The sequence below is a fragment of the Acipenser ruthenus genome, chromosome 1 (genome assembly GCF_902713425.1).
Source record: "Acipenser ruthenus chromosome 1, fAciRut3.2 maternal haplotype, whole genome shotgun sequence".
Taxonomy (NCBI): domain Eukaryota; kingdom Metazoa; phylum Chordata; class Actinopteri; order Acipenseriformes; family Acipenseridae; genus Acipenser; species Acipenser ruthenus.
This window is the reverse complement of record NC_081189.1, coordinates 100124947-100152740: the sequence shown is the minus strand read 5'-3', so window position 1 is coordinate 100152740 and position 27794 is coordinate 100124947. Positions and strand designations below refer to the sequence as shown.

At 37.6% G+C, this 27794-nt stretch overlaps 1 protein-coding gene across 1 annotated transcript; it reads left to right on the top strand.

Annotated features, from left to right (window-relative positions):
* Positions 1–3381: 3381 nt before the first annotated feature.
* Positions 3382–27794, top strand: LOC117420985 (phosphatidylinositol 4-kinase type 2-beta-like). Its single transcript, XM_034034810.3, has 10 exons — positions 3382–3876; positions 13880–14037; positions 14834–15034; positions 16932–17063; positions 17275–17428; positions 22683–22750; positions 23728–23827; positions 23968–24101; positions 25646–25705; positions 27049–27794. Exons 1-10 carry the CDS (start codon positions 3579–3581, stop codon positions 27220–27222), a joined length of 1479 nt encoding a protein of 492 aa, XP_033890701.3. The 5' UTR covers positions 3382–3578; the 3' UTR covers positions 27223–27794.

Sequence of the window (27794 nt, the reverse complement as noted above, 5' to 3'; positions counted from 1 at the left end):
CGAGTTGCCTGCGCCTCTGCTGCATACGCCCTCTTGAGATGCATTTCTGTCACCTTGCACTGAGGGTTCGGGCATGCCAGGTCTCTAGCCAACCCACCCACTGGCGGGGCTTTAACCAGGGCCGCGATGGTGGAGTCTAATGGGGGGAACCCCGCTAGGCCAAGCTTTTCCAAGCCTTCTAGAGAGGCAAGTGTTGCGGCCTGTTTTAGCATGCTAGGACCTGAGCCCGGACGATCTCCGGAGGAGCGTACCTCTTCGATGAAGTTTGGGAAGGCCGGGAACTTTTGAGCACGGGAGCCATCGCCTTCGTCCGGAAAACGGACCAGCGTGGTTCTGCCGCTGGCGTCCAGGGGACCTCCAGTAAGGCTGCATCGCGTCCCATGTGCTGAAACTGAGCTAGACAACGGGGGAGCACTTGCTTCCATGGCTACCTCGAAGCCCTTTCCAACCTATTTTCCTTCACCCGGGGCTAAAAAGCCGCAGAGATGCTGCAGGCCACGTCCCTCTTGAGGGCCAAGGTGGCATGTTGGATGCCCAAGCACCACGCACAGAGGTTATGTTTATCCTCCTGCGGGATATTTGCATTGCAGGCCATGCAGGGGTGGAACCCCGACTTGCCCGACCATGTGCACTGAGTACCGTGGGCACCGCTTATACTGTATGCCGATGCACTAGTGTAGCAGTGGCAACAAGCACCGTGTGCAACATCCACCACGCGTACTGTGCACCGAGCACCGTGCGCACCGAGTACCGTAGCACTACGTGCACTGAGTACCGTGCAGCACCGTGCACTCTTGCTCTAGCTCCGTAGCAGCGGCCAAGCACTGTGTGCACCGTGTACCGTGCATTTGTGTTCTAGCACTGTAGCAGTGGGCACCAAGCACCATGTGCACCGTACACCATGTGCACCGCGTGCACCGTGCATAAAGAGCACTGCGCACACCGAGTACCGAGAGCACTATGTGCACCATGTACCGTGCAGAGCTGTGTCTGTGCACTGACGTTGTGGAGCTGGACACCGTGTGCCGTATGCAATTAGCACTTTGCACACTGAGATACCGAAGTACCAAGGGCTATGTGTGCGCCACGGTACCGAAGCACCAGGGGTTGCTACTCCCCATAATCACGTTTCCTGAAATGGATCACACCATGCAACACAATGTTGGTTAAGTGCACCACACATTTTAACCCCACAACGACTTGTGTTAAAGTTGAAGGGTTCCAGGCACAGTAATGGTAATTCACATTTTCATTACAATTGAGATTATAATATCAAAAACATTCTCTTCCATTTCCATGCACCTTGTGCCCACCATCAGGGAGCACTAGAGAGTGTTAATATTACACTGTACATATGTTTGCTTTCATTTTAAAAGGCTGTTGCCTGTGCAGCAAAATGCTATCCCACACAAAGATGATTTTTTTAGATTTTAAATGAGCCTGCGGGATAGAATTGTATTGCTGATGGCTCTATCAATGTGATCTAACCGAAAACATGATTTTTCACTAATTTTCTCAAAGCATCATCAGTGGGGGTTACCATAATCTACCCCAAACCCCTTTAGTTTTTTGCTTTCATTGACACTTTTTGCTTTACAGTGATCATGCGACTGTAACAAAAACACGTAACTGGACAATTCGTCCTAAACAGCCTAAAGCTGTATTGTATTGTAGCAAACTCCAGCACAGTCTTTTATACATTGTTATCTTTGTCAGCAGTATCAATGAGGACAATGAAATTGAAACAAGAGTTTTGGAAATGAACATTGTTTATGCCGCATACAGTAGGCCCTGATAACTTGGGGGCACAGCAGCTAATCTGCTTATCTTAAACAGCACACATTCTACACAGGTCAAAGCTGCTATACTGGTGTGACTACAAATAATCTGAGACATTCATGTAAGTGACAATAATACAAATCTAAAAAAAAGAGAACCCCTTCTTTAAATAACTCACAGTATAGGCTATTTAACGTATACTATTACAAATGTACTGTTGGTAGATACCAACCTGATAGTTGCTGAAATATTTGTATCCTGGAATGCTGTCCAGAAAATGTCATACAGACTGGTAACTAACCAATGGACACACAAGACAAACAAGTTATCTTCAAGGAATTCATTTGAAGTAAATTGTGTGTAAATTGTTTTCCACAACACCTGCAAAGAAAGACTGAATAAACAGGTTTTGAGGGAACATAAAAAAGCTCTCTCTCTCTCTCTCTCTCTCTCTCTCTCTCTCTCTCTCTCTCTCTCTCTCTCTCTCACTCTCTCACACACACACACACAACAAATGTACACTTATTAAAAAAATGTAATACATGTAGCTACAACCCTTGTTCCACAAAAGGTGATACAAAAGACTAAGCAGGTTTCTTGACAATCCATCAAGCAATAGCTCTAGAACACAGGAATTTATATGGTTTACATATTATTCACTAGAACACTTTGTTTTCTTTTTAGGGAGCGCAGTGGAGTTTTCCACATAGTCGTGTCGTGTTCACCTCCGGGAATTTACATGTCAAAACTCATCTGTAAAAACCAAAGGTCTTTGTTGACATTTGTGAAGTAAAAAGAGGAACTTCACTGTGTGACTAAACCAGGGCTTCTCAAACTCAGTCCTGGGGACCCCCTGTGTCTGCTGGTTTTCATTCCAACCGAACTCTCAATTACTTAACTATACCCTTAATTGATTGATTCTCACCAAAGTTTCAACTGCACCTAGCCTGTCTGATTGAGTCACTTACTACTTAAGCATGACATAATGTTCTGCAGAAGACTTTGGGGGTGATGTAAAGATACGCACAAAGTGATTTGTGGGTGCAACCCCCCATAATGCTGCAGTAAATCATGTTATTATTATTATTATTATTATTATTATTATTATCTGCACTGTGCATATGCTTACATCAGCCCCTATAAACTTAAGATATAATTGACAGATTTTAGATATCAGTGTTTTTCGTACGGTGGCAATATTCATGTATGGACGTTACATTTTTCTTGTGTTTAGACAAACTGCAATAAGAATTTTGTTTGCTCTGTTCCTGTAACATTTCAACATGCAGTCTTACCTATTTCTTGTCTGAGGACATCAATGGATTATTTCCGGAATATTAGATACATGTGCAATGATAAGATTTTGATTTTATATGGAACATTTTATAATTATTAGCTATATGACTCACACAGGATCACAAAACCAGAATCATGCATATTTTTTATGTTTTGTATATACATCTGTCTCTGCTAATATGCTTTCAAATCCCCATCCCACTCAAATAATCGCTTAATGAGTTGATTAAAGGTGACAAACAAGAGCCCGCCGATTTAAAAAAAGTGTTGCAATAATGATGTACTGTCTCTTTAAATTTCTGCCAGGTATGACGTTATAGCTCGAACACACGCACGCTCAGTTTGAAGAGGAAGCGGCTGCCGGTGATGTGGATGTGAGTGCTCCAGAATTGAAGTTGCCAGAAGCGGGGGATAGCTAGAAAGCCGCCGAGAAACAATGGAGACGTGAGCTTCAGAGAATAAATAAGCTGATAGTTTACCAAAAACTCAGCCAAAGAGTCGCAATGGCAGAGTATGATCCCAGCGAGCGCACTCCTCTGAACAGTCCTGGGTCCCAAGAGAGGGACGATCCGGAGGCGTCGGTGCAGTATGATCGGACTAGGCATACGATTAAAGTGAATCCGGGAGGGGCCGTAAGGGTCCCGGTGACAGGAGAGAACGCTCTCCCCGAGGTGGATGTAGAGGGGTCCGGGGAAGAGGAGCTGTTGCTGGCGGGACCTGCGGGGTCCTCCACGAAGAGGGCGAGACGGAGCAAGCTCAGCTCATTGTCACTGACGGATAAAGAAAACTTAATCACCGCAGGTGAGGGGTCTAATTAAGTTGCACCGCAACAGAACAGTATATCGTAACCTAGTTGTGTTGCGCAAAACCTGATTCTTTGTGTATTGTTGTTTGCTGTATTCTGCCTGAAGAAACCTGTGCAGAATATCATGGAATAGAATATTTCATTGTCAGAATTGCATTGCATTATAATTGGTCCCCAATTATTTTCCATAGCGGGCCACTTTAAATAATGCACATAAAACCAAGGTGCAGGACAGATATGGTTGGGGAATACATCATTACATTTAATACTCTGGGGATTGTTATGATTAAAATGTTACTATAAAATATTACATATATATATATATATATATATATATATATATATATATATATATATATATGAAAAACCTGTGTATCCACTTAATATGCATGAAGCAATGCATCTGAAATCAGACTTTTGCATTCATAACACACAACTACTAGGGCGTGTGTATATGTATGAAATCAATTTTAATGATTTACAAATAAACAATGCAGTGTTTTAATATACTTTTATATAACCGTGTTGCAAATATAAGGTAACTTAGCATTCAAACTACAGTTTAAATTAAGCTTATACCTGTAGCGTACAATATAAGCAAGTTTAGAAGACTCACCAGTTAGTTAATGAGAGAAGTGGCAGCAGCGACTTGATGCAAGCCCTAGACTGAAGTCGGGTTGGTAAGATGTCGTGGCAATACGCAGGCACTGGTGAAGGTGGTTGTCTGTGATACGACTCCGTTACTGTGTGTTGCTTTTTTAAAAAAAAAAAAAAGTTTCGGTGTGGAGAAGCCCAGATTCACAGAGATATGGTGAGCCAAACATGGTTAACAAAAAAAAAATTCAAGTTTTTGGATTGATTTAAACATGGCCTCTGGGATAACGCTGATCCAGAATTCACAGGTATTGACGTCTTTCAGTCTGGCTTTGAGTACCTCTGAAATGCGAAGCTCAGTCATTTCAATATGGAGAAAGCTGTGGTTTTGCTTCTGCAGTCCACTGTACATCTGGAGAAACTGAGAACGTATGACGGAGAAATAGAAGCAGTTCACTGGAGAGTTTGAAATCTTCAAAACGGGCCTTGAAGTTTTCATTTAGCTTTACCGTGAACTTGCGCAAGTCATGATGTGCAGTGGCTTTATTTCTCTGTGTTCACGAAGTTTAGGAAGTGTATCATTTTTCCAGAATGCAAGTCTGCTTGAAACATAGCCAGTTGCTCTTGAAAAGCGACTACAGTCTTGTAGAGGTCGCCAACAATTTGATCAGGGCCCTGAAGTTTAAGATTAAGTTGATTTATCTGTGTAGTGATGTCGCACAAGAAAGACACTTTTGCCATTGCTGCTCTGTCATTTATTAACTCTAGCAGGGTATGCAACTTTTGGCTACTGTATCTAGTTAAAAAAAACACAAATCTAACCCTAACCCAGCAGCAAAGGTCATTCAAAATGAGCTAGACCGCATTCAGAACTGGGCAGACACATGGCAAATGAAATTTAATAGAGAAAAGTGTAAAGTATTGCATGCAGGCAATAAAAATGTGCATTATAAATATCATATGGGAGATACTGAAATTGAAGAAGGAATCTATGTAAAAGACCTAGGAGTTTGTTTACTCAGAAATGTCTTCATCTAGACAATGTGGGGAAGCTATAAAAAAGGCCAACAAGATGCTCGGATATATTGTGAGAAGTGTTGAATTTAAATCAAGGGAAGTAATGTTAAAACTTTACAATGCATTAGTAAGACCTCACCTAGAATATTGTGTTCAGTTCTGTTCACCTCGTTACAAAAAGGATATTGCTGCTCTAGAAAGAGTGCAAAGAAGAGCAACCAGAATTATCCCGGGTTTAAAAGGCATGTCTTATGCAGACAGGCTAAAATAATTGAATCTATTCAGTCTTGAACAAAGAAGGCTACGCGGCGATCTGATTCAAACATTAAAAATCCTAAAAGCTATAGACAATGTCGACCCAGGGGACTTTTTTGACCTGAAAAAAGAAACAAGAACCAGGAGTCACAAATGGAGATTAGATAAAGGGGCATTTCAGAACAGAAAATAGGAGGCACTTTTTTACACAGAGAATTGTGAGGGTCTGGAACCAACTCCCCAGTAATGTTGTTGAAGCTGACACCCTGGGATCCTTCAAGAAGGTGCTTGATGAAATTCTGGGATCAATAAGCTACTAACAACCAAATGAGCAAGATAGGCTGAATGGCCTCCTCTCGTTTGTAAACTTTCTTATGTTAAGCGCACATACCCTCTCAAGCACGTTACCTTTGCTTAACCAACGCACATCATTGTGTAGCAGCAAGTCGTCGTATGCAGCCGACGCATACTCCAAGAGTCATGGATGTCAAGTCTCAAGGTTTACACGTGAAAATCACGGTTTTTCACAATTGAGTCTCACGTTTGTGCATAAGTTTGTTATTGTTTGCGAGGCTGCGAAACCCTTTATACATGGTATAGTGATAAATCAATACAACTGTCCAAGTGTATTATTTCATGGGGGGGGTCACCATGAAGAGGTATATATTACCATTCTATATTCCTGTAGCTGCTACGCAAACTCCCCCTTGCTCAAAAGATAGAACTGCCTTGTCTCAAACTGATGGTTTGTCTGCGACAGCCTCTATGTTTCTGTACACAAATGTCATTACTCCGGCAGAGTCGAGGGAGAGGCTATCAGACTGTCTGTGTCTCGTTTACGCACAAATTAACACAAATAAAAGAAATGGACATCAATGAGAATTTAATTATTAATGTCAAAATGTAATGATGTAATGTTCTTTATGATGTCAGTGGTTATAAAGACAATACAAAAAAAGATGCCATATGATAAGAAATAACAGAACAGTTGATTTTGGTCAAAGTGACAGGGAGCGCCACACACTGGTTTTGTATTTCTATAAAATTACACTTCATTATTTTAATAATGTTGGCCAATAATAATAATCACATTCACACACTAACTGAAGATTTTATTAACTGAAAATCAATAAAAAAGTATATTTAACTAATGCTCAGTGTTTACAAAGAAATATGTGTAGATGTATTCTCTTTGAATGATTTACATGTTAAACCAGATCACATATAAACGTGCAGTTAAATGTCATTTTTTGTGTGTGGTGTACCAGACTATTACTTTGTTTAAGTTTTTTTTCGTCTTCACAAAAGGAGCAAAAGCAGACAGTATTTTCTTTTCATGTTAATTTCTTTTTAATGTACTCGTGCTGTATTCCTGTAGTTTTGCTTAGCTCCTGGTGTGCATAGCCCTTAAGTCTAGGTCAGTGGCATAGCTGTCAGCCAAGTGTAAAAATCTTGATCTGTCACCAGCACCCCTCCGAATATAATTTACCAGTTTCATTACACAATCCATTGTCTCACAGTTCTGCAGATAGTTTTGCGCAGAGTATGGTCTGGTGAATTAAGCAATGAATTGACACAACAGCGAGGTTGTGCGCAACCAGCCGGCTAGCCAAACCATTTTGTGAACCCAGCATAGACGGAGCACCGTCAGTCACAATCGAGTTTATTTTTACGCAAATCCAGGTTAATGTTTTCAAAAAACGTTGCCAGTTTGCCAAAAACTATTTAGTCGGTGGTTTGTCCATGCATTATGTTTGTCCATAAAAGCTCCTCTCTAAAAGATTTGCCATCAAAAAAAGCGACCGACAGTTGACAACTGGGCAACATCAGATCAGAAATTAAAGAAATATTCTTCACTAAGCACTTCCACTCATCTTACTGAGCTATTATCAAACAAAAGTATTTGTTTGACAAGGTCTGTAGTTGTTTTTCTAGTTTTCTCATCATTACTGAGCACTTCATGCAGCATCTCTACTGCACAGGCCTTGACCAGCTCCGATTCTGTGAAAGGTTTTTTTGCTCGGAGGGATGCTGCAGAACGCTGGTATAACGAAATTAAACTTTGAATTTTTGCTTGACGGATTGGAAATTTTCAAAGGAAGGGTACCATTTAAAATTACCATGTTTTGTCTGGAAATGCCTCCGTTTGTTCGGAACTTTGCAGACTGCAACTGTTTGCGTGCATATTAAACAAGTTGGCTTTGCATTGTCGTGGTCTGGCAAAATAAACAAACAGTCTTCTGTCCACTTGGAATTAAACTGCCGATTTTCATTGTCAATTTTACGTCGTTTTGAAAGCCATTTCTATAAATCCGTTTTTATTTTGCTTAACTGCTGTTCAAAGTTACTGCTCTGCAACCATATTATTCTCTCACTTTCCTCAACTAGCTGCCCAATTACCGTAAATAAAAACATAAGAATAAAATCGATAAATAACAAAAACATGCATACATTACATGATTGACTGCATATACACAGTTGAAGTAAGACTTCCAGTCATGCTTTGTAACTTGGATTATACGTTGAAACACTTCCCAAACTAAGGTTATTTGAAAAAAAGAAATTGTTATTGTGTGTCATATGGACAGGACGTAGGGCATACAGCTGAACTTCTACACCTAAGGCCAGCAAACCAGGAGAAAATGAACACTACGCATTTGGTGCATAATCAAGCATTTATACCAATCAACTTAATGATACATTCACATTTATACAAAGATAGAACTAATTGCTGATTAGTGCATAGACGACTTGGCAAAAACATTTCTGTGCTGTTCAGTTCGGAAAATGAAGTCGTTAAGGAGATTTTGTATTTCATCAGTAATGTACTTTGGAACGTGCAGAACTGCCAACTGATTCAGTCGTTCTTGGCTCGTGTAGTGGTTCACAAGTAATGATTTTGTTTTGGTAGGCAGACTAACACACTACCATAATATTGAATACAAAAATCAAATCCGCAAACGTAATATTGAATATGGAAGTGGACCTGGAAAGCAGCCATAGTGATGCCCTTTGTCCCTTATAACTGTGTGGGGAAATGTTTTGGAATGATTTCCTATAACTGCTTCACTTTTTCAGAAACAGAACGTTCTTACATTTATCCATTCTTCCATTGACTTCTAAAAAACATATCCTGGGCATTCTTACTGCTGTGGTAAAATAATTTGTTGTTTTTATATAGTGAATAAAAATCATTTTAACTTGGACTCTGTTCCCTTGGGGTAGTTTTACAGAAACCAATTTGCATAATAAAGATTGCAGCACTATGAAAATGTGTAGTGTCTAAATTGGTTTTTTTTTTTTCCCCTGTTGTCATCCTTGAAGGCACAATGTTCTAAGATCCTCTGTGCCTTTTCTTGTACTCTGACTGTGTACACCATAGATTTTTCCAAAATGTAAATCTGCTTTTGCATTTTATATTTGAGGTACAGTAATTTGTATTACTTGTATGAAGGACCTGCATTAATAATGTATGATGGGTTTACAATGTAGGTTAAAACTCAATTTGCCAGAACACTTCTGTGGCAACAGAACATTATAGCATTTTTTGTAAATTCTAGGTGGCATAGCACTAGCTATCTACTTGTTGCAGTTTCTCTGCAAAGTATGGATTCATTCCTCACAAAAGGAACATAGCTGGTCCCACTTGGTTGCATTCTGGAACTGTACTGTATGGTGACATGCACAGATTTGTGGCCTGCGTGACCTTAAGCAGGTGCCTTTTGCAGGTTCAACAAAACGTAGCCACAAAATCACAGCCACAGATGTAACCGTTTAATGAGTTCTGAAAAACCATGAGGGGTAGGTTTGGATCATGTCCGACATTCAGATTGCTGTATCTTGAGATCATTTGAGCAAGATTAGATTTTTGTGTAATTTCTTGGAAAAGAAATGTAAATGTGAATTGCTGCCTATGCAACCACCACATGCACTGCATTCACTGTAACTGCTTTTAAAAATAAATGATCGTACTTGTGTAGTGTCAGTTAAGGGCAATTCCGTGGTGTCGGACGTACATTTTGGACACTTTACAGACCTGTAGCCTCTTGCATGTTCAGATTGTTCAGAATTAGGAGGACACTGATACTTAACACTGTTGATTTTTCTGGTAAGACTTCAGGTAATGAATTGTAGATTAAATATTTCAAATTCTATGTATTGGTTCTGAAATAGGAACGTTTTTCTTCAGTTTCAGACGTGCAAATCCTAATTTAATCTGAAATAACAAATTTTCCAAATTTTCATAAAACTACTTGAGCTTTCAATGGAAGGGTTACATTTGAAGAATATTTCAAGTGATGGATTATATATATCAAACTAGCTACAGTAGATACTCTTTGTTAATAAGTGCTAGTAATCTGGGCTTGAATTTCAGCATACGATTATTAATTGTTTATTTAGCAGACGCCTTTATCCAAGGCGATTTAGAGACTAGGGTGTGTGTACTATGAATTAGCTGCAGAGTCACTTACAGTTACGTCTCACCCGAAAGACAGAGCACTAGGAGGTTAAGTGACTTGCTCAGGGTCACACAGTGAGTCAGTGGCTGAGGTTGGATTTGAACCGGAGACCTCCTGGTTACAAACCCTGTTCTTTAACCACTGGACCACACAGCCTCCTTATTGCGGGATTGCGGGAATCGCGCATTTTCCAAGTTGCTCCCGCATATCTCCAACTTTCAGTGCAGGAAAATCCCGCAGAGATGTTTTAAGACACCAAGCTACTGTATTTTTTCACCCAATTTAGAATGCCTGAAACGCTACAACAATCTCTAAGGAAGTGGGTGTCAGTGACGAAAGCACTATGAGCCGCATTCTAAGTAGTTCTGGTTAAAATACATAAATAATAGTGCTGGATATTAAGTGCCGCAAGACTTTATTCTCTGGTACGTGATTCTCGGCCGCTATCTTATAAGCATTATAGAAAATTGGTATACTGCAGTAAGTAAACAGTTTTGAAGTCTATAGGTGTTTTGCAAGCGGTGACTTTAGCTTTAACTCTTAAAACTCCGCACCAAAGGTTACGCACATATTACTCGGGCACCATAAAAGCCACCTACCTGGCTTGTTTAAAAGCACAGATTCGGGGCTTTCCAAAGACGTATTCAGTGTGTGTATGTGGTACTCCTAGCCGGGACTACGATCACCTGAAGTTAAGCCTCTCTTCATGTGACGGTTCTCTGCAGGAGAAATCCTCTTCTTGATTTGGTTGACTGCTCGACTCATCCAGATATTTGTCCTTAATTGGCACCTCAATGAAATGACTGGAGTCAGACGTTTCAGCAACAAGCAAAGCATGCTTTCCCTTTGGTCAAATGCTGTTTATTTGGAATTGCCATGGTGCCTTCCCAGTGAGAAGCATGTTCCTCTCTCTTCAATTTGCTCTATTGAGATATACAAGAAATGTGTTCCTGGATTTCCCTCCTTAGCTGCTCAGTAGAAGGCAAATGGTGCTGTTGTGGGACCTTTTCCACTATGAATGTACCACCATACTGATCTCTTCACTGTTCTGTGATCCTGTCAACAACCCATTTGCCATGAGATGTTGCGAAAAAGTGCTAACTTTGAAGCTGAACTTCTCCCACAAATACAGGTTTGAGAAGAGGAACTGCTGTTTGAATTGGGAGCTAGCCCCATCTGAAAATATCTCGACTTATTTGATTGCAGGGTATTTGCTCTTCAATGATATGGGTCATGTAGGTGTACATGCTAAGTGATCAGTTACAAAAAGTCTCAGACACTGGAGTAACTCAATTTTACAATGCCTCTTTTGGGCTACGATTATCACCTGTTTTTGTTTATGATCAATATGGTTAGTATAATATAGGTTATACTAAGAGCCTTTCTGAATTGATAAAACAAAAACATTTTCCATCAGATTAATACCTGCTTACTAGTATTTCCTATCAGTGATTATATCTTACCTTACTGTGTCCTGTATTCTTAGATGAATGAGGATTATCACATCACCTGTTCAACCATTTGTTCATTTGTGAACACAAGATGGCATCCCAGGAAGGTAAAAGTGATATCTCATTGCACAAAAAGCAGGTGGATGTATTTAACACTTAGAATATGGTGTCGGACATACAAAAACATGTACGTCCAACACCAGGATTATGGTGAGTAATCAATATGGTAAATATGTTGAGGGTACCATTTGTGCTTTGAACCTATAGCATGAAATCAATTTCAAAACTTAAAGCAGGAGCAAACTAAAAAAAATGTCTGTGTCGGATGTACTGGGAGTCCGTGCCGTTGTAAACACAATCAATTTTATAAAATGATTAAATTAGCTGCTTGCCCTTATTAACCTCACACACTCTGCTTTTGAAAGAATCATCAGGATTCATTTATTATTCTTTAACAAATACACATTGAAATTTACTCTATCCATTTCCCACCAGGTTTTGTAACCAGTGAATGGACTACAGACAATAAATGTAGGTTTTCACCTGTAATCCATAATTCTTTGGTAATGCCTTACAAATCCTATAAGTAGACAACATTTGCTGCAAAATGGGTGTTAGTTCACCGTGATTGGATGATTCTGAGAAATGACCCCTTGGGTTGACCTTCCTGTGGAATTGCCCTGAAACTTTTTTCTCTTTTTATAGAGATGTTCACCAGTCTCTTCAATGTTGACATGCCAAATGCTGCTTCAGAACAGCAAAATAAAAAGATACGGACAGCAAAATAACCTGGCACTGTACATGCTTTACTGCAAATAGTGCTGGGTTGACATGCCATCTGTGCCTGTCATGTTGGGTCATTTTATAGCCTGGAGGTTCAGTGGTTATTTATTTCATTTTAAATCTTGTTTGTGCAGTGAGATGGAGTCCAGAAATGTATTTACCAGTCTAAACCTTTTTTTAAAGAAAAACAATCTGTGATAGTTTGAAGATGAGGGGTACTAAAATATAATATACTTGCAGTGCGTTAACATATGGCACCTTCGAGAGAACTAGGATTCCTGAAGGTACTAAAAGATTATGCAAGTGTCTCATTTCTTCTGTTTAATGATTTTCGTAGAAATACTGTTGAAAAACCATGGCTCCTGAGAGTTTAGTATTTAATTTCTTTCAACGGTGTGTAAAGATTTAGTTTTTTGCACAAACTTTAGTTGAAACTAAGAAGCTAATTTGCCATGCAGTATACTGTGCAGGCAATGTCTAACAGATTTGATTTATGATGGAAAATGATGGCTTGAAAATATTGCACACTATTGCAAGACGATTCTTGTGCATTCACATAAGGTATTTACAGTAGTTCTTTCAAGTGGCAGACACTACAAGTATCCTTTCTTTACACATTTGTAAGTTAATACTTGCTGTTACCTAGCTACTGTATAGGTTGGAACCAGCCTATTTTCTCCCTGTAATACTTGTTGTACTGGAAGTGAAAACACTACCTGTCTGGGCAGTTCTGCAGATTTTTAGGAGACCCTGAAGGTAAAGGGTAGGTCACAGTTAGGGGATTCAATTTGGATATAATTGGACATTTAGAGGGGTCAATAAATATAAAACAATTCGATATGGGTATTATAAAAATATTGAATACATCATAGATATAACTACAAGTAACATCCCAAAAAAATCAATTACTGTGTGAGTATGCTTTTGAGTTTTCTTTTTCTGTTTTAATGAAATATTTCAGTCCAAGAGAAGTATTTGTCAGTCTTAATCAGCCTACAGTCCCTGCATGGCTTTGGGTAGATGTACTGGTGAAGAGAACTGTGAGCTATGCTTTTCATCCTTCATTAAATTAGCAAAAAAAATAATATTGACTTTCACGTTTTGGAATTGCTAATTTTTAAAGTCTGGAATTGTTTCTTCTGTGGAAAGTTGGAGGGTTAATACCTGTACATTCTGTTTTTATTTTTATCATTTTGCAGCAACCTCCTATGAACACAAGAGGAAAAACATACTGAAAAAAGCCCATATCCTCACAAATGCACTGTGTGTCCTCAAAGCTATTTTTGCTGTGAACATATGTGTGAGTTACAGAACAGATTGTTTTGTTTACCTGTGGTGTGCTTTACTTTCATCCATCTGTGCTCGCTTTAGGATCAATAGCTGCTCCACTCTTTCTCTTAATGTGATTCTGTCTCGTATTCTCTGTTTACTCCCTGCAGGTAGCATCGGCGGCACTGGAGAGCTCAATTCCTTTCCAGAAGACCCTGAGTTTTCTGAGATCATCCAGAAAGCTGAGCAGGCTATTGAGAGTGGGCTTTTTCCAGAGAGGATTTCCCAGGGTTCAAGCGGCAGCTACTTTGTTAAGGATTCCAAAGGGGTGAGTGTGTTGCATAATCAGGCACTGCACTGTGTAGATGGCATGTCTTACTACATTTGACCCACCCTGCCCCCTGTTCAAGAATACACATGCTTGTCGCTTTTTGTATAGTGACGTTATAACGTTGCATTTTATTTTCTTTGCTGGCAGCACCTGGCCTTTTTAACATGGCAAAAAGCCATACAAGCCGGGGATACAGGCATACATTATGCAATATTTGGGGAAACTCATAAAAAGGATGAGAAAGGTGCCATGTTTGATCACATCTGTTGCCGGTTCTAATGATATTAAGGTTAAGTGGAAGCATTGCACAGCAATCAAGGCTGTAGGAGAGTTATGGTAAAGGTGTATTTTTTTTCTGTGTGGAATGACCTTGATAGTTGCTGTGTGTTTGTTTTGTGGGCACTGTTATGTAGAGTAGTGTATGTATATTTATTCAAATGTGATATATGGCCAGGAGGTTGACTTGTGATTTATAATCTGCGATAATGCTTTTACAAAGTATATAATGTACATACATGTATGTGTAAATATGGAGAACTCCAACTAACAACCTTCATGTAAAAGCACATGTCCTGCTCTCTTTTTTTCTGTTTATTGAGTTGGCAGGAGTTTTTATTGGCTGCTCCGTTTCAGTTTGTCCAGTAAATGGTGTTTGGAAATTAGCGTGCAAATGCTTTGTCTACATCTTTTGTACAGAGCAGCAGGTGTAAGGAGAGGAATCCTGTTCATCTCTTGTATGTGTGGGTGTGTGTTATTGCTATTTGCTAATTTGCTTTTGTTTTGTTTTCATAAGAATATTATTGGAGTATTCAAACCAAAATCTGAAGAGCCTTATGGACATCTGAACCCAAAATGGACCAAATATTTCCACAAGACTTGCTGCCCCTGTTGCTTTGGAAGGGGGTGTCTGGTTCCTAACCAAGGCTACCTGTCGGAAGCGGCTGCCTCCCTTGTAGACCAAAAGCTGGGTCTGGGAATTGTACCCAAAACTAAGGTGAGGAAAGAAATACATACTAAAGAAAGGGAAAGAAATCTGATTAGGAAAATAAAAATCGAATTTGGTATCCATTTAAAAAAAGAAAGATCTGTCACTACTGTGACTACTTTTGTCTACTGTGCTTGCTTCATATTAATCAAGCACAATACTTAAAGGTTTTATACTGTTGTTGCTCTTGAAATGTTATGTATGAGTCGACTGACCAACTAAATACTAGTTTAATTAGATCTGTGGTTAGTCCTATACCATTTAATCTTCTGAGATTTTTTTTTTTTTTTTCTGGATTTAACTCATTTTATAGTGCCTCCCAAATATTTGATTTTAAATCCATGACTGTAATATAGTAAGTGCGATCCAGATTAAACTTGAGAGAATTATTAAAACAAGCAAAACATGTTTGTGTTGCTGCCCACTCAGAACTAAATTCTCCTTTTTTAAAAAAAAAAATGTATATCTATAACTGAACCTTTTATTCTTAACCTTCAGCGGTAACACTAGAGACATTAGATTCTGTGTGAGTAACATTTAAAGATACAGTATCACAGTTTGAACTTCTTCGTGTTGTACGTGCATTCTTTTTTCAGTTCCAAACAATTTTACCTTACCACAAAACGTTTCCATGCTGTGTTTGGATGTTCTCTCCAAAATGGGAAAATGAGAAATCTGCCTACTTGTTAGGGTTACCTGAGCGAATCCTTTATGCATTTGCATCCCAGAAATAAAATTCCAGCCATCAATGTGCAACCTGAAATAACAGTGACTTGTTTTCAAATGACTGCAGAAATCCTCAAGATTTTCCTGATCACAGCAATAGAAGTAACCTTTCATTCAAATACAGCCCCGAGTGGAGGACAACGACATTCGGGTTAGCTTTTTTTAAAATAAAATGATAAATAATTATATAAGTTCTTAATCATGTTTGTAATAAACATTTGCTAATTATTTAAGAGGCGCATTAAGATCCGTGGTCCTGACCACAATTAAGAAGAAAAGGGATACATATCGGCAAAATAAAATATGAAATATGTCTGCACATATGCAAATCCAAGCAACAGTTATTCTATTGTTATAGCACTAATAGTAACAATACACATTTTATATAATAATAATAATAATAATAATAATAATAATAATAATAATTGAAATGCAAATGCTCCTACAAAGTGAGACCCTAAATATTCCAGGAAGGTAGTATTAATGATGCCCAGTGGTATAGTGCATTTAGCAAATACTTGTCCATTAAATGAGAGGCTTTTATGCCAACATCAAGTACAGCTAAATATGTATTGTGGAAAATGAGAAGCAGGAAATCAAAACTCCCCAGAGGAAAATATCAAAATGGAACGCATCTGCACTGGCACCCAATGACAAATACATCTGATCTATTAAAAGGAACAAACTATTTTTTCAAATGCAGTTATTAGAAAAAGAAAAGTGAAATGCTGTCCTGTTTTATTTTTTGCTGCCACAATATACAAAAAGATACATTTTAGGGACATTTTCAGAGTTGGGTTACCTTGAGTGAGAATAATGAGTACATTAACTGATGGAGTGCACCTGACAGGAAACTCCTGGACTGCAGCCAGAAATAAAAACAATACCACAAAGTTTTGGGATAAATCAGAGTTGCCCGAAGCAGTTCATAATGCCTAAAGAGTACTGATAGTTATGTCAAGTGATCTGGGAAGATGGGAAATAGCTCAGCAAGGTCTAATACATCTTGCAGCTATTGTTATAACTTAAATTGACGTGGTACTAACTCCAAGTTTGAAAATGGAAAAGTGTATGCAACAATTATTCTATGTGTGCACCATTATTTATGTATTTATTTATTTTGCATTGCCTTTTAAAATATTGGACAGAATCATTTATTTTATTTTAACTTAACTTTTAGGAAGTATTCCTGGTTAGTGAAACATTTCACTACAGTGCAATAGATCGTGCAAAATCAAGAGGGAAAAAGTATGCTTTGGAAAAAGTGCCCCAGGTTGGTCGAAGATTTCATCGGGTTGGATTGCCTCCTAAGGTATAGTGCTATAAGAATGTGATCATTGACTGTTTGATTCAGATGTTATTTTCATATTAATACATATTTCTTATTTTTATTAAGGTGCCAATCTCTTTTTATAGATAATTTGGTCTTGATGGGAGTTCTGAACAAAATAACTAAAATGTTTTATAAAAGTGTCCTGCATGCGTTTTAATAATTCATGCTTACTGTGTCCATATGGCTGTAGGTTGGCTCTTTTCAGCTATTTGTCGAAGGCTACAAGGAAGCAGATTTCTGGTTAAGGAAGTTTGAGACTGAACCCCTACCAGAGAACACCAGGAAACAACTACAGTCTCAGTTTGAGCGACTGGTGGTCTTGGATTATGTCATTAGGAACACTGGTAAGCTTAATATTCTAAATAAGCATATTGTTTATTTGTGAGCCTGGCACTGACAAACTACAGGGATATTTTTTGCTCAAAACCGCTGTTTTTGTATTAAGTATATTGATTTTTAAATATTTTATCCCTGGCTCGGAGTATATTTGTAATTGTAAGACGATATTTAATAAAGTATTTTTTATACAGTAAAAACCGTTGTGTGTCGCACCGGTGTATGTGGGCCCCCCCCCCTTTTTTTTATTGAGACAATATCAGGAAAGCACAACATTAAGGATTTTGCAGCATTTTATTTCATTAATAGTTTACATTTATGTAACACAGCATTCCATTTATTTTTTTTTTTTTTACTCAAAACCAAAAAACTCAGTTACTTTCGCTGTCTTCAAAGATAGCAAGTCCTGTCTCGGTAAGGTGATCATCATAGATATTTTCTATGTCATCCTTACAGTGTGAATCTATCTTGGACTCAACAAAAACAATATCATCCTCTGTACCATCCAGCTGATTTTAAATGCATGCCTTCTTAGAAGCCTTTACGATCGACTTTGGTGTGATGTCTTACCAAGAGTCTATGACCCAGGTACAGATGCTACTTTGTTCTGGTCGCCTAAGGTTTCCATTTGCGGTAAAAGTGCTCACCTTGGGATACAAAAAATATGTCCGTCTTGCCAAATTAAGTATTGTAAGTTATTTTATTTGTTCATACTTTTAGAAAAAACAACAAACAGATCGCAGGTCCTTCATCGTGGCTTCACATAGGAAATCTGCCGAAGTGTTTTTTTTGTTTTGTTTTTAAATAACCCTCTTGACACTCTTGTCACAAATGTAAACAAATAAGCTGCATTGTGAATACAAAGAAGTGTTTTATTAGGTCTGTAACAACGGTTTTTGATTGAAAAAGTCATTTTAGCCTTACAAAACAAATGCAACCTTGTTTTTAATATATAAAAAACTCTTATTTGCAGTTTACACAATGTTTATAATATATTTTGACATTAGAAAAGTATGTTTTGTATCATTTACTGTATTTAAATGACTGTTCCCCATAATAGTGTTATAGGTCTATCCATTTAATAACTTGTATGAAATAAACATCAATTAATTTATGTTCTAAACACAACACACATCTTATTTTCACAAAATCATAATCAGAGCAATCAGATAAACAGAGAAAAAAAAAACACAAAAAAAAAAAACTCACCTTGGGATAGCCAGTCCACCCATTCCTGCTCACATGATCCTTAAACGGCTTGTTGATCCCTACGTCCAGCAGCTGCAAAATTCCATTCATGCCCCCCAGGATAACGGCCAGAATCGGTGTTGCACTCCTTCAGCTTGTGGTGCACAGAATCATGTAGATGGCGTCCTAAACTAATCAAACACTAGCAATGGCCTTTTTTTCATTAGCGCCCCTGGCCTTCTGTCCCATACAACTTTCACCCACTCCTTCATTCCTTATTCCTCCATCCATCCTTTGTCATGCACTTTTACAACAACATTGCGAGGCATTTTGTCTTTCAGCAACATCTTTCTTTTGAAAATGAGCAGTGGGTTCAATTATGTTCCATTTGCAACTACATCCATCTCATTTAAGTTTTATTACTGATGTTGCTAATAAAACAACCCAGCATAAAACAACCCAGCATAAAAACCCAGTTTTCCTATTTCTGGATCCTGTGTTGGTCCCTCTCTAGTTTTATATTTATTTACAATCCAGCATTTGTTGTTAAATTATTTGAACGAACTGCTAAATCACAATGGAGTCAGTTTTTATTACTCGCCTTACTGCATTTAAACTGATCCATTTCCAGTTACTCAAACTGTTTTTTAAATAATAAGAATTTTAAATTCTCTTATTAATAACTTAAAATTGCCTAAACAAAACATTCACTAACTGTTATATCCTCCATAATTATAAATAATATCTTTTAAAATAAATGTGGTTATTGAAATAAAACAAAGCTACAATGTTAACGGGTCTGCAGTCGGTAGCTATCGATTTTGCAACAGCACTGGTTATAGTATCGTACTTGGCTTGATTCATGGGTTTGCAATGATCCTGAATTTCTAAAAGAGTACTATGTTGAAACTGACGGGTTTCATTTATTGTTGTATTGTTGTCTGTAGCAGAACTACTACTAGAACGTATATTTTGAGAAGTGAAAGCAAGTTTAGCATGCAGGTGGTACAGCAGACTATATGCACTTCTGTGATACTGGAACTCACTTTGACAGTAGATACAAGTAACTGTAGATAATGAATCGTCAGTGTTTTTTTTGTTTTTTTTATATAAATAAACTTCCCCTTCACAAGTCCTTCAGTTTGAGTGCTTTGCAACCTAATGCGATTCCATGACTAATTTTGTATTCAAATGATGACTACACTCAATCAATCCTGGCATGCACTCGAGTGTATTAAAATGGTGCTGCAGGACATTAATTACGGTATGATAAGAGGAACAAGACAGGAGAGTGCGATTTTTAACGTGTTAAGTCTCCCAAAAAATGTACGCGTTAATCGCAGAAGTTAACTGCTATTAATTGACAGCCCTAATATTTTCTAATTCTACAACAAGCGTTGAGATATCTAGCATCAAATATGTTTTTCATATTCAGTGGTCCTGAGAGAATATTTCTTACTGAATCTCTGTTTTATACATTTAAATCCAGTGACAGAATGACTGGGTGAATCACACTGTTCCAAATGACACTGCATTGCTAACAATGCAGGGCTTGATTTTAAGGAAAGTAATTCTCTGAATTCAGCTGTTAAAGTAAATATACTTTCTTTCCAAACATAATTGTCAGTAACAGAATATTCTATGTGTTCATAGAGTGCTGTGGTTATTTCACTCCTGAGGATAGCCATGAGCAACCTATTATTATTATTATTATTATTATTATTATTATTATTATTATTATTATTAGTTTATTTAGTAGACGCCTTTATCCAAGGCGACTTAGAGACCAGGGTGTGTGAACTATGCATCAGCTGCAGAGTCACTTACAATTACGTCTCACCCGAAAGACGGAGCACAAGGAGGTTAAGTGACTTGCTCAGGGTCACACAATGAGTCAGTGCCTGAGGTGGGATTTGAACCGGGGACCTCCTGGTTACAAGCCCTTTTCTTTAACCACTGAACCACACTGCCTGAATATTCTACAGAATCTACAGAATATTCATCCTTTTGTTTCTATTTTGGTCCAGTAAAAGATATTGACTTCACCACTGTTTCTTTTCTGGACCAATACGACTGACCGTAATTCTTCAGTATTTAAGTTCTCAAGTGTAAGAAACTTTTCATATCTGCCATACAAGCACTCCCATTGCATAGCAGTTTGCTCCATTCCTGGTTTTACTATGAGTTTATTGACACACCTGCGCTTGTTACCTTTACATTGTGGCTAATCAAGCTCGTAGTAAAACCTGGAATGGGTGAAACTGCTACAATAGGAGTCTTATTTCCATCTGTGCTGTTGCAGATAATAACAACTATGGCTGCTGCAGGCAAAGCCTGTTGTTATGGTTACCATTAGTCTAAAATAGACTTGTTAATATAGTCAGTGTAACTTATGGTTTTGCAGTTATTTAAAACATTTAAAGGAATACTATAACCCCTGAATTTGCATGTTTTTTTAAATCATTATCCAATGATGGCTGTTCTTAATTTAAATTTATTACTGTTTCTGTTCTAGATGTTTGGCAGTCCTGAAGGCAATCTTGTTGAATTTCCATATTTTATTCTTCAATTCAGAGAAAAAAAAAAGTTTAGTATTTAGTACATAAAATGTAATACTTCCATTCCACAACAATACTTTATGGAGAGGGCTCCAAAGACAAAGTATTGCTGTAAAGGTCTTTGATTTTCAACAATGGATGCAATTAGATTGTGGTGCACAAAAAACCCTGGTCGAAGAAATGTATTATATTTGTGTGTGTGTATGTTTGTTTGGTTTTTGCCACACACCAGGCACATCTAGTTCAAGTGCCATGACATATTGTTGCCACATAGTGGCAGTGTAGTACAAGTAGAATCATTGACGTGAAGGGACGAGACAAAACATTTTGTCTATTTGACTTTAGTTTCACCTTCTAAGTTTTACCTTCTGTTGATTGTGTGTTTTTGAAGTTTTGGAATTTTAAAATGAGCCAGCATATTTTTATAATTTTGCAACCTCATGTTAAGTATTGAAGTGCTCTGAATATAAATATATGGTTTGTCCAGCTTTATGTTGTAAGCATTTTAATATCAGTTTCTTAACTTGTTATTAGCTTGTTGCATTTAAGACTCTCTTGATTTGTAGAATTGAACTGAATAAGTCTGTGTTTTCAATGTTAATGTCAGACCGGGAGTACCATTACATTGATTGGTGGATCTACATTAACTCTTTAGTTCTATAGTAATCCTGCTGTGTTTTTGTTTTGTTTTGTTTATTTGTTTTTTAACCCTGTGGTCCCAGACAGAGTAGTTTTAACATAACTATGTGTTTGGTTAGTTTAAATAGTTCCCATTTTCTCTCTTAACTCCAGCACAACACATGAATGGACTTGAAATTGGTAATAGAAGGTATGTGTAGAGTGTATTTGCGGTTAAGAAAAAAAAAAACGCAAAATAAAATCTTACACTCTATTGATTAACTCTTACACTCTTAGTATCACAAGCAGGCATGATAACCCAGTGTAATACAGCTTGTACTGTGGCAACACTGCAGAATAACATTTGTAAGTACCATAGTCTGTTAGGTAGCCACAATGACAGCCACACCTCTTTTTGATGTCTATATTTGCAAAATATTTAAAGGGCAGTCTGTAAGCACACAGTATTGATTTTAAAAAGTTATTTTACAGACCATAGATTGGAAACAGTCCAAAAGGAAAAAAAAAAAAAAGTTTGTTAATGTTTGGGATACAGTACGTGTAGCCTATATTTGAAAGTCCCATTTGATCTGGCAAGTATGCAAGCTACACAAAGAATTCAAGAATAACATTTGACGTTTTTACTAAGGTTTTTGATTTTTAAATGTAAACTCCTATTTCAAGTTTTTTTTTTATTAATCTGGAGCCATCATCTTCATGCATTTTGCTCTACTTGTCATGGAATGATCCACGTCGCTCTATTCATAAAATAACTACCTTACAGTTTTTGTTTTCTTGCACGTTGCTGACGTTGTTATCATTTGTCTTATGGAGTGATTTTTATAGTGTTTGTTTTCAAATGTAAAATAACTTCCTGTTCTTGTTTGTATTTTTCTAGACCGAGGCAGTGACAACTGGTTAGTGAAGTATGATAAACCAGACGACGCACCCAAAGCCTCTGAAAAGGTAAATGGTAAAAACACTTTATTTAATATTTTGTAACAAGATATCTTTAACGCACCGATAATGATTTTATCCAGGATGCGTTTTTTTACACATTCAGCCAACTGTGTGCCATGCAATATCGTACCAATTGCACAACACAAAAATGGAAAACGATTGGTTATTGTATCGCACCTAATTCCTTTACAAAATGAGACTTGTGCAGTGTATTATTTGCAAGTATGAGAGGTTAAATCGGTTCTCTGGATGTTTTGTAAAACTTAAAATTCTGACTTACCTACGACGCTCTCCACCATACAGCTTGGATATACAGTTTGCATGCTGTATAGTATAGGTTGCTGAGGATCTTTCAGCCAATCGGAGCATGCTTTTTGCCTGCTGTTTGCCACGACACATTACAAAGAAATCTAATTCATGATATGAACTGTACACCATAGAGTTTTTACCGTGCATCTACCTATTCCCTGTAGCTGTATTTATTTAGTTGTAAATTAACCAAAAAATAGTATATAAATATCTTTAGGACTGCAAGCATCTGTGTGTGGGGTTATAGCAGCACTTTGAACCTCGGTCCGTTCACTTCAAATCGATATTCCCTCATACACAGATGTTTGCCGTCCTGTAACCGTATATTATTGAAATGACCAGCAGACAGACCACTACCAAATCTGCTGTCAACGGACTGCACATATCACAGTCTGTAGGTTTAAAATGTATGTGATCAATATAACAAGCTCCTGATGTTTTACAACAATTTTACAATCACAATACACTATTGGATGCATGACTTGTGTGAGTTTCTTACCATGTGCTCAGAATTACTGTCTATTTTAATTGTTGGTAAATATAGTAACTATTTAACCATTCAAATCCTGTGTAGAGGGTATTACCAAGCTGATGGTGAGTGGCCACAATACAGATAAGATCAAATACCAAGGTAGGTAATGCCCGGTTTTAATCAGGATTTATTTTTTTCTTAGGACACAGAGTGGGCAGTGAACAAAGACCCTGCCATCAAAATAGCTGCTATAGACAATGGACTGGCATTTCCCTTTAAGCATCCAGATGAGTGGAGAGCCTGTAAGTAGTATTGCACTACATGCAAGTGTCATGATATACATTAGATAATAATGTAAATATTGTAGTAATCCAGAGTTCAGAAGAATAAATGGCAATTTTTGGAGATGGAAGTAAAAAAATAATTGTATTTGTTCCTCCAGATCCGTTTCACTGGGCATCGCTTCCACAGGCTAAAGCTCCCTTTTCTCAGGAAACCAGAGATTTGGTTCTGTCCCGTATCTCAGACATGAATTTTGTGCAGGACCTTAGCGAGGACCTATATGAGATGTTTAAGGTTTGTTGCTGGAGGCATTCAACTTATAATAAATGTATCAAATAAACAAAGTACATGTTTAACTGGAGATGTTCCTGTCACTCGATGGAACAAAAGGGATCTACGTGTTTTGATGTTTTCCATGTCTGTTAATAAGTATTCTAGTCTGCTTAACTATCTGAAACTTGGTATGGACCCTCCTTGGAACAAATGCCTGAGGGAGTTTACTGGTATAACCACATTAATCATTTTAGTATACACATTGATTTCATTAATGCGGGCACACGGAATTAACAAAGGGGTTATGGAGGTCTGGGCCAGGTTTACTTCTTTATTAACCCGGTCAAGTAGTGTATCTTAAGTGGGAGTACTCCTATGTATACTGAGCATCAAAAGAAACGTAACACTTATATTTGGATCAAATTCACTAGATGTGATTGAAAAATGACATTCTGTTTTAGTAGCAGGTGCAGTGACTTTTTATTGTGCTGATTAACAGTTGACATCACGAAGATGCTGCAAAATGATCTTTCGATCTTGGGCAGGTGTTGTGACTCTTGGTCTCCCAGTTCGTGGCCTGTCATTGACAGAGTGTGTCTAGTTATACCATCTCACCAGGTTTGAAATTGCTGGCTGTGAGCACCCAAGACGGCGAGCCACAGTATGCTGCCCTAGTCCAGCCTCCAACATGCCGATTGCACAAAAGGTGCTGCTCTCTTGACAGATGTGGCATGTTTTTCTTTCTGTGATTCTTTATTGCTTTTATTCAAGCTTGCAATTCAACAGCTGAAATCACTCCATATCCAGTGTCCAATCAACTGTCTCACTAATTGGGTGATTAAGTGCATATGCTTCAGTCATAGTCACTCAAGCGTGTCATGGTTAAGGATGAATGATCGAGTGATTAAAAAGAAACCAAAAACATTTCGTCAGTGTCCATCATTTATATACCTTTTTTTTTCCGAAAATAAATGTGTTGTAATAGTGATTAGTTTCTTTTGATACTCTGTATATCTGAGGTGTTCCTGCCCAAAATTATATTTAAATTAACTTTGTCACCCACCCGGTTGCTTAACTACACCTATTAACAATAGAAAAAAATACTAATGTGTTTTTACATTTGTTGTTGGTGGTTATTTTTTTTATTTTTTTTTTTAAACAAGGTACTTCATCTGTGCTCACCTAATACTAGGTGATACACTGTCATGATATGATACATATCACTGTATGCAGATTGCGTTATGATATGTATCATGATTTTTCTGATGGACTACAGTACTTGTATGCAAGACTGACCTCCATTGAAAACTGTTGGAGAGCAGTGTTTTATACTATCGCGTAACACCTGCCACCTGTTTTAGACATGCATTGACGCTGCCCATCCAGCAACACGTGCTGGATAAGAGGAGCATGTTCTACATTACACTTTTCATGGTACTGAGGCCTGTTTTGTGGCCTTTTATGCTAGGCAGGGGTTATGTGCTTTTTTGCCAACAAACCTTGTTTTTATGTCGGTAAATGTATACAGTACAAATGATTAATAAAATTATACTTTTTATTTTCAGGCAGACAAAGGGTTTGACAAAGCTATATTTGAAAAACAGATGTCAGTAATGAGAGGGCAGGTAAGTCTGTGTTGCCCATTGAAAGTTTGAGAGTAAGCCATTACCTATATTTAACCTGGCCCCTCCTTATTGAAGATCTTTTTAACTTATTTTCTTTTACTTTTTTACTTTTAATCTGGAATATGCAGATACACTGTATCTCAAATACCACACCATACAATGAAGTCGCTGCTGCTTCCTGGTACTTACTGAAATTGGTAGTAGGTTCAGAATCACTCTAATGATCTAGCTAGTTCTTGCCATGAAATGTCTTGATGTGTCAACGATGTGGTTGGTTTGTGTCAAGGAGGGGCTTGTTTGCTTCCCCAATGACACCAAATGGCACTAGATTGACCAAATACAATACAAACCATTGTTAATGTGGAGCAACAACTGGGGAGTACACAGGGATAAGAACTGATTTCTAAATTACAAAAATAAACATTCTAAATGCTGTCCTCAGGCCAGGCTTTCTACCATTGTCTCAGTCAAGTTCCATTATAAGTGTTGTACATTGTTTTGTTATGTGCATATTAATACAGACCACATAATGCAGCATCTGTACTTTTGGCTGTATTGTATGATTCTCTTGACCATGCTTCAAAATTATACAGCGGTCTTCTAAAGATTCTCTGTCACCTTTTATAATACATCAATCAATACTTTATTTATATAGCAACTTTAATACAAAAAGTACCAAAACGCTGTACAGGACAAAACGGAAGAAAATCCAAATACAATTAATGTGTATAGAAATTAAAAAGAAATGCAGTTTAGAATTCAGTTTTAAAAAGCTATTTTTTTTCTTAAAGCTGATTCCTCTCTAGTAAACAATATGATCTGTTTGTTTGTTTGTTTTATTTATTTATTTATTTATTTATTTATTTATTTATCTTTTGTATGTGTGTATCATTCTCTATTGTTTCTGTTTAGGTGATTATTCATCCTGCTTATTAATGATTCCAAACTTTTTCAACCACTGGATTAGCTTCAGAAAAGATAAGAAAAAAAGCTGGCTTTCTGAAGTATGGTGGTTTGAAAAATGACCACTAGGGGCATGCAGCTGTAACTGTTATTTAAGATTTTCAGTTGCCACAGTTGCAGAGGTGGGGTGTAAATTACAGACGCAGATTTTTACTGGAATTGCTTAAGAATGATAAATAGCTTTTTTGATGTGCAAAAAAAAAACAATAGGAGAACACGCGCGCGCGCGCACACACACACAGTTGTATTAAATAAGATTCTCTAGATGTAAAAAATACAAGGGTGACCTGCAGACAGACAGCCTCCATATACCTCCAGATTATGATGCTGTCAATCACTTGTTCTGATGAATGTCTCCATTGTTTTTGTTGTAAATCTAGATTTTAAATCTCACTCAAGCATTAAAAGATGTGAAGAGTCCCATGCAGCTGGTTCAGATGCCCCGTGTGGTAGTGGAGAGGAGTCGCAGTGGAAGCCAGGGCCGCATAGTCAATCTGGGCAGTGTCTTCACACAGACTTTCCACTGCAAGAGGCCCTTCTTCTCATCTTGGTAGACCTCCCTAGATAAACTTCCAGGAACTCTGCCAGGACAGCAGGGGCATGCCTGTTCGCTTGACAGACATTGAGATTGAAGCCGAATGGGCTAGGAGAAGAGAATCTTTGCGTTTTCTAGAGAAGGTGAAAGCAAACTACAGCCAAAATAATAGTACTAAAGCAAATGTTAACTTGAATATTTGCAAAGGTGCATTTGAATGCAATTGCAAGTTTACAGACCCTTTCTCTTAAAAAAAAAAAATAAATAAATAAATAAATAAATACAAATTATAATAATAATTAAAAAGAATATATATGTATGTGTGCATAGGAGTACTGCACTGCAACTGTTGATAAAGTATTTTTATACAACAAATGTGTTCTGATATGTATTTAAATATTACAGATTCTTATTGCAATGGGTGTTTTTCCTGTCATTTATACACTCATACCTGTGCACCCATTTTGCCAACTTCGGTTCTCTGTATATTTTGAAGTGCAAATGATTTTGCAGAAATCTTTTGATTGTAAAACCTGTTGGATAATTTTCAGATGTAATTAAAAAAAATTAAAGAAAAAATAAATAAATAAA

What these genes read in the sequence shown, in the direction of transcription:
- LOC117420985 (XM_034034810.3), top strand. Translation starts at nt 3,579, where the DNA reads ATGGCAGAGTATGATCCCAGCGAGCGCACTCCTCTGAACAGTCCTGGG. An exon ending in TTGTTAAGGATTCCAAAGGG is followed by an intron (nt 14,038 to 14,833) that starts GTGAGTGTGTTG and finishes TGTTTTCATAAG; the next exon opens with AATATTATTGGAGTATTCAA. An exon ending in ACCTATATGAGATGTTTAAG is followed by an intron (nt 24,102 to 25,645) that starts GTTTGTTGCTGG and finishes TTTTATTTTCAG; the next exon opens with GCAGACAAAGGGTTTGACAA.